Source organism: Odontomachus brunneus, unplaced genomic scaffold (assembly GCF_010583005.1).
Source record: "Odontomachus brunneus isolate Ranch 3 - 2012 unplaced genomic scaffold, Obru_v1 Obru_scaffold_096, whole genome shotgun sequence".
Lineage (NCBI taxonomy): Eukaryota > Metazoa > Arthropoda > Insecta > Hymenoptera > Formicidae > Odontomachus > Odontomachus brunneus.
In genome coordinates, this window is record NW_022639546.1 from 1,337,423 (window position 1) to 1,345,400 (window position 7,978).

The 7,978-nt window shown below is 43.9% G+C and overlaps 1 protein-coding gene across 1 annotated transcript in view; it reads right to left on the bottom strand.

The window, feature by feature from the left end:
- LOC116848489 (neuropeptide SIFamide receptor-like) overlaps nt 1-6,677 on the bottom strand; it is an 83,090-nt gene extending 76,413 nt beyond the window's left edge. Inside the window, exon 1 of the mRNA XM_032824619.1 lies at nt 5,240-6,677. Within this exon, the coding sequence (XP_032680510.1) occupies nt 5,240-5,819 (580 nt within the window). The 5' untranslated portion in view covers nt 5,820-6,677. The remainder of the gene's footprint in view (nt 1-5,239) is intronic.
- Nucleotides 6,678-7,978: the final 1,301 nt, after the last annotated feature.

Below are 7,978 nucleotides of genomic sequence, written 5' to 3' on the forward strand. Positions count from 1 at the left end.
ATATATATATATATATATATATATATATATATATATATATATATGAATGAGCTGTTAGTATATACGCGTAAAAATATTTATACGCGCGCGAGGAAATATTTTTTATTTCTTAAATATCTTTTCTCTCAGTGTGTGCGTATACGAAAACAGTTCTCCTAACTATTATTCTCTCATGTGATTACATAGTCACAAATACCAAACATTTTCTTCTCAGAGCATCTGTGCAAAACGTGACAGCACAATTAATCCCATTAAAAGGCCTCACATGCCTGAGGATGTGAAAGAGCTACATTTCGACGCGAGACATCGAAATCAATCCGGCCACAACTCGAGAGATCGCCGCCCGAGAGTTGAGCGTGTATTTTTAGTACAACGTCTGGTTTAGTATTTTTAGTAAGGAATATAACGTCCACTTAGGCAATACGTCGGAAGTTAACGGACTGATAGGAGACGCTCAGCGGAAAATTACGCAACAGTTACGAGGCTGTTTTGCCTTACTGCGAACGTGGTCTAGCGTGAGCGAAGACGCCTGGCGTGCGTCTTCAGGGTCGGACGCATTGACGCCTACAACGAGGAGGAGCATGCGAAAAGTACGCAGTAACGGCCTCCGCAAAATCGATCCTCTATCAAAGAAAGCAAAAGAGAGAGAGAGAGAGAGAAATAGGGAGAGAGAAAGAGTCGTTGCCTCGCGTCCATCAGCGGTAAGAGGCGAAGGTGGCTCGCTTCGATCGTGGATTAATCGCGCGATAACCGGACATTCCTGGCATCAATCGGCGCGCTCCAGCTTGGTATAGACGCGACGTTCTCTGACGGGGGCTAATAGCGCGTTCTGCAGGTAACTGCCGATAAAACGCCGTCGATGGGAAAACGAAACGGGTCCGTAAACACGCGCCTTCCTTACGCCCCTTCGCGTTTACGGCCGCGGACTCGTGCGCCTCGCTACCGTAATTATGCGGATGCACTGCACCGTGTAGCTCGCGCGACACCACGTGCGCGATATGCTGCCTCTGTCCTGGTTCCAGCCGGTTTCGACCGGCGTCGCGAAGGGGTTGGCCGCCGTCGCAAGTGACAATTTGCCGTCGAAAAATCGCTACTGACCGTAACTCTTAACCGACTTCTTTGAAATTAATCGTCAACAAATTTCAAAGAAAACTGCGCAGCTCGATTTTTAAAAAGTACCCCCTGAAATGTGCAATATTAATAACAATCCGGGAATTATTAAATTATACAAACGTTGAATTAGAAGAATACTATTTTCTCAGTTATTTTTGCACTAAGCTATCATATATGTTATAATGTGCAATAATATTTATATTCTATAACATCAATATTAAAATTTAACAATTGGTAAATTATAAATAAACACATTTCCACAGAATTATTTTCATTTCATATTATATAATTCTGATTTTTTCTTCAATCTGAAATAAAATGTGATGAGGAAATTTAAAAAGAATAACTTAATAAGGATCTTACTAGGAATCTTTAATAAGATCCTAATATCTATATTGCATTACATGATTTACTAGGACCTGATAGTATTACCTTATTCGGATCTAATAACCAACTAAGGTTAACTTGATCAGGGCCATGGGGTAAATTTCTAGTCGGACCGCACTAGGGTTTTGTAGGTTGCTGAACGCGAATTTAGTGTCATGATTTTCAGATTCCTATTAATATTGCAAATTTTATAAATGGGACCTATTTTAAAAATTGAGCTCTACAGTTTTCTTTGAAATTTATTAACGATTTCAGAAAAGATTCCTCTTGGTTGGTTAAGAGTTACGGTCTGCAGCGATTTCTCAACAATAAATTTTCCCCATTGTACGTCGGTCGCGTGCGAGCGTCGCGTCGCATCGCGCCGCGCCGGCAAACGGCGTCTCGCGAATTTCCAATTCGAGGAGAATACACGGGCGAATAAACGCCGGTGTGAGGAAGCGCTCATCGCACGTGGTTGGCCGTTGCTTGCTTCTCGTGACACGCGTTCGCATAAATTAAAATTGAAAATCGGGCGGGACGAATATCCGCGGTTTTAAACACTCGCTGAAGGTAAAAGGGAACGCTTGAAGTCGCAAGACGCGGCAATCGATACCACGAGCGAAATGAACTTGCGGGGAATTTCGATGCACAAGGTCAAAGAAGTGTCGTGGGAAATTAGCGGAACAAGAAAAAGGACGGCGGTCTGGTAGGGAACAAAGCTACACGATACGGTTTGTGTGTAATCGATCCGGAAGATCTTTACATTTTGATTAATTCGTCGCAAATTTTCCTCGCGAAGATATTGCGATTCTGCGAGCATGAAGTATACAGCGATGTCTCTCTCTTTCTTTACTTGAAATTCATAATTTCACGCGAGACATATGGGTCATGTACGGAATTATTAATGAGATTGTCGAATGTCACTTGATAATGTGTCATTAATTAACGTAATAATGTTCCTTCGAGTTATTCACCAAAATCTATTTCACACATTTTATTTCTATAATCCGCAACGGGGAATTCAGAGAGAATTCAGGATCGTATAATTTTATTCATTAGAAAATATTTTGAGTAGTCAAAATTAAATTTACGATGCATGTGTACTCATATACACATCTGTAAATCTTCAAACGTTCCTTCTGTTACATGCCGCGTAACATTTCCAAGAGAATTCGCGATCCAAGTATCGCGAGTTGGAATTAGAATGAGAAAAACTCGTAATTTTTGGCCCGAAGACCAAATTTTGATTGAAGAACGGTCATTATAAACCGTTTAAAGTAATATTACGGAAAGGAATATTACTTTAGTGAGCTAATAATTCGGTAATTGCTGTGTACAACTAAAAACAACTAAAAATACGATTTTGCGTCATTATCACGCAAAGTAAACGATCTTTTCATCGATGCCGTATTCAAACTCTGCAGCGGGAAGGAATTTTCGAGCGCAGTGCTCGCAGTGCGCAATTATTCGCGGGTTAATTGGGAACTCTCGTAAGCGAGCCGGTAACGTACGCGACTGCGTTTCGTGGACTCTTACGCCAGTTACGAGCCGCTGATTTTCTAAAGAGAGGCAAATCGCGTGTTTTTTCTTCGGCGCGAGCCGTGCCAGCCGCGTGATTCCGCCCGTGGAAATGCAAATACGCCGTTTGTTTGCGCAAATTGTGATCGGTGTCGCAAGTATGCCGGCATGTTTGCCTTGCCGTCTTGCGGATCGGACGATGAGTCCGATGAGTTATCGTCGTTATCGATAACATTCGACGTAATGTCTAAATTTGCATACGATTCTCGCGATCTGCGACGTTCCACCGTAGCTCTTTCTCCATTTTTAACTCGCCGAGTGTCCACGAAAGGGTTGATCAACCCTCTAGATCCTGACGAGAAATTTATATACACACACACACACACACATACACGTACAGAGAGAATGTTATAGAGAATGTTATAGAATTTTCTGTATAAACTCTTTCCAATTTTATTATCTTCTATTTTATATTTTTTCCGTTTTCTGGTTGTTCAGAAGAAGACTTTGAGGATGTATTCCAAATTTTTTCTATTCAATTTTCTAGACAATTTTATTATAAAATTAAAGATAATCATTATAATTAGATTACGAATATATAAGTTACCGAATATACCCGTTTCATATCTCTTTTTCTTTCTCTCTCATTTTATGTTATGTGCTATCACCTGCTACTTCAGCCGCTGCCATGATTCTGTCATTTCCAACGAGAACTTGAGTGACGTGATTCTTAATGCAAATAATACTTTACGAGCAAAAGTATTTCATTTATATAATAAATTACATTCTTTAATTTTTCTACTAATGCAACCCGTCACACTTGAAACTTTTTGGAGCCCATTTTGGGTAAGAGGATATACTTTGAAACTAACTTATTTGTAATCTACATTTGTGATTATCTTTGATTTTATGACAAAATTAATTTGGGAATATGAAGAAATCGGAGAGCATGTCTTGGCCGCGGTCCTTCGCTGAAAGCATGGCAAGTGCTTTAACAGCACATTTCAGTTTCCAAAATATATAAGTAGCGCATATGAAGCGAAAGGATAGTAAATCACTACGGAATGTCGGTCTATTCGTCGGTTACAAAGTCCTACGTATATTTTTACTTAAAATTTTCTCCGTGCACGCGCATATTTGAAATTTGGATTTCGCGAAACAATAAAATATCAGAGGTTCATAATAGATCTTGATAATTTCATGTGAAATCAAAGTGAAAATAATTAATATAATATAATCAATCACATCAATTGATTATTGTTGTCCCGGTTAATTGCGTGACATATGAAGTGAAAGGATAGTCGAATCACTGCGGAATGTCGGTCTATTCGTCGGTTACAAAGTCCTATGCATATTTTTATTTAGAATTTCTTCTGCGCATACTTGAAACTCGGATCCCATAAAACAATAACATATCAGAAGTTCACAATAGATCCTGACAATTTCGTGTGAATTTAAAGTGAAAATAACTGATATAATTAATCGTATTAGTTGATTATTATTGCCCCGGTAAATTATGTTGGTGACATTCATATAATTGTTGCAGCGTTTGTTTTCGGTTGGCTAACGGCGAAAGCACCGGCTCGCGTTATGACAGCGCCGACAGAAGGAAAAATTGCACCGTCGCGGTTTGCGGAGTAGGTCAGGAATTAATCGGGAATTAATCGCGCTCTCGCGATCCGACTGTCGGCCCCGCTGAGGATTGGATAGAGCACGCTGCTTCGGCTGCGAGGAACGGCGACGGAGGGAGACGCAAAGGGATCGATTCGGTAATACGAAGGGAATGCACCACCTTCCCCTCTGGCCCAGCCCCCCGTCGCTCGACCTGAAAAGGGGGTTGAAATGGAAAAGAATACTTCGCAACGTACCGCGAATCAGTTCGTGTGACTCTCCATGGCTGACCGACCTTGAGAATCTTCCCCTTTTAAATAGGGCGCCACTCGAGTCCCGACGAGCTAATGAATATTTACGTTACGTCTCCTATGGAGGAGAGTTTCTCCTCTGAAGATTCGCGACCTGCCCAACCGAACGCAACGAGACACTGCCAACGAGATTCCGAAAACACACCGGGGGCAATCCAAAGGACGCCCAAACGAAAACAGCCAGGAGACTATCTTCGCGGCGAGGTGGTCCCGGGGAGAGCTCTTAAGTAAACTGCTGAAGCAACCGACTCGGAAAGTACACGTGGAAACAACTCGGTAAGCGCGGAAAATAGAAGCGAAGTCAAGTCGTCGGTACTCACGGACGAAGATGTTGCTCATCAACGTGGCCGGCAGGCAGAAGACGATGACGAGCACGTCGGCGACCGCGAGATTGACGATGAAGAAGTTCGTGACGGTGCGCATACGTGGCGAGCGATACACCACGGCGATGACGAAGCTGTTGCCGATCAGACCGACCACAAATACGACCACGTAGGCCACGCAGTAGACGGCCGACATGGCCATGCTGTGCCGGTAGAGCCGGTCGGGGCTCTGCTCGATCGCTGACAGATTCGTCTTGCTGGCGTTGAACAGCCCGTGAACCTGGCCCTCATCCATCGCGCCGCGCGGACTCGTCGCGATCACCTCCGTGATGATATTGTTGAGGTAGTCGCCGATGTCGTTCTTCATCTGCAGCAGGGTACCGGTACCAGGCGGCGGCGCACTCACGGCGACACTCGTCGTAGCCGGCACGTTGCCGTTGTTGCTCCTGCGACGCGTGTCAACGTCGAACTCGTCCGAGTCCGGTAAACGCAGGGACGCCATCTCCAGGAGGGGAGACGGTGGCTGCAGCATCGGTAACTTGAGCGTGCTGAAGTGACGGATCGACGTCTCGACCATTAGCCGAAACGTAGCAGCGTGTCGTCGTCGCCTCCTCCGTCGTGCTGTTCCTCCTCTTCCTCCGCTTCCTCCTCGTCGCCACCTCCTCGCCACCGCCTTCAGCTGCTGCTGCTGCTGCTGCTGCTGGCGTATCGCGGCCGTCGACCCCGCGACCAACCTCGACGCGCCTACGCGACCTTCCCGTTCGCGCCCGGGTCGCCGGAAGTCGCTTCGTTTCTCACTTCGCTGAGATCTTGTGCCGGCTACTCGCGAGAGAGAGAGAGAAAGAGAGAGAGGGAGGAAGAGAAAGAGAAAGAAAGAGAGAGAAACGCACTGTCGCGGCTGCTAGGACTTGCTGAATCCGCGGGAGAAAATCAACGATCTCGAGGCAGACCGCTCTTGATCGTGAAGGGTTAAGCTTCGCCGGTGGGACGCGGCTCCCGGCGCGACCACCGGCTACCGGAAGAAGAACGCCGGATGACAGCAGCGACGAGCCAGCGTCCAAGCCGACATCGATCTCGCGGGGACCACACGGTATGATCGCACGGTGTTTACGCGTCGGGAGCCGAGGAACACACCTCAGCTCAGCCGGGAGCGACTCGCACGTGTGCCAAAGTGTGGCCGTCAGGTCGACACGACCCCCCGTGGACCGGAGTCGTGGATCGAGACGGAGGGTGATCAGGGGGGGATCGAGGGAGAAGATCGAGACAGGGTGAGACCGGGTCCGACGATCTGTCGGATACGGTGAAAAAAGGGGGATGGGAAGTGGGGCGACGGGGAGACGCGAAGCGTAGTACGAGCGACGAGAGGAGCAACGTGTATGGAAATATGTATGCCGCGACCGGATGCTGGAGCGACTAATGAGTCTGCCTTAGAAGACGATCGCGAACTGCCGCGAGATGCACCCGTCGCGGCGAGCTGTCTGGCGATGCTCGACGACTGCGCAAGCGTTACATCCAGCAACGGCACATGCACCCGCATGCGACGTGCTCGCGCGCACTACCCGCGGAGTAGTAGTAGGCTACGCTACGGAATAAAACGGGGAGGAAATGGAAAGAGCGCCGCGATGACGGCCGCGCGACGCGAGATCTTCCGCATAGGAGCGAGTTTCGCTGAATTACAGCGGCCGTTCTCGCGATGATCGCCCGAAAACTGCGCTCCCGAAGGAGCGATCTTACCTTCAGGCGGAAATTTCAAAAGCCCATTGTTTCTCGATTATTCAATGTTCCAGTATTTCAGTGTTCTTGTGAGAGAGACTCGAGACAAAATGATCATACACGAAGTTTGGCGCGAAGAGTTGCCGAAATTATACCAGTCTCCTAAATCACATTTCATCAATTTCTCTATTATTATATGAACGACATCTAACCGTAAGAAAATGAGAAATAAATAAAAGAGAAAGCAATAAGAAATACAAACAAAACATTTTCAGATTACACTTTACACGTGCTACAAACATTTAAAAAAAATTAGATAGCATTGATAAGATACAATTTAGGAGACTGGTACGATTTTGTAAAAAGTGTATACAAAGTGTTCGGCGTGTAACAATCCACACGGTTTATGAGATGTTTCCGACAGTTTAAAGAAAAGATTGCAAGATGAACATTTACCTGTTTCATGCAAGCTACCACTTGCAATAAAAAAATGAAAAAAAAATAATTTCTAATAAACAAATCAATGTTCAATTTTTTAAGTGAATTTGTGTAATTTTTTTTATAATATTAGGTACTTTAAGATGAATTTTTTAATATATTATCAGAAATGTCAATTTCATGAATATTTAATATCAAATTTGCGGTATTATTTTAAACTGCAGTACTTAAAAGCTCAGAATTTTCAGTGTTTATGTTTACATTTTTAACTGGAGTTTAAGCATTGCTATTTAAAATAATGCTGCAGATTTAATATTAAATATCAATAAAAGTGATACTTTTGATAGTGTGTTAAATTCGTCTTAAATTTCCTTCAGTGAAAAAAATTACATGTACAAATTGCAATACAATTGAGGTAAATATTTATATTGGTAGCAGCCTCTGATTGTTGACGTTTAATTAAAAATAAACTATTGTTTCCTTTTTCTATTCAGAAGCATTTTCTTTTCGGTATGTATAAGTGTAAATAATTATATATATATATATATATATATATATATATATATATATATACATATATATATA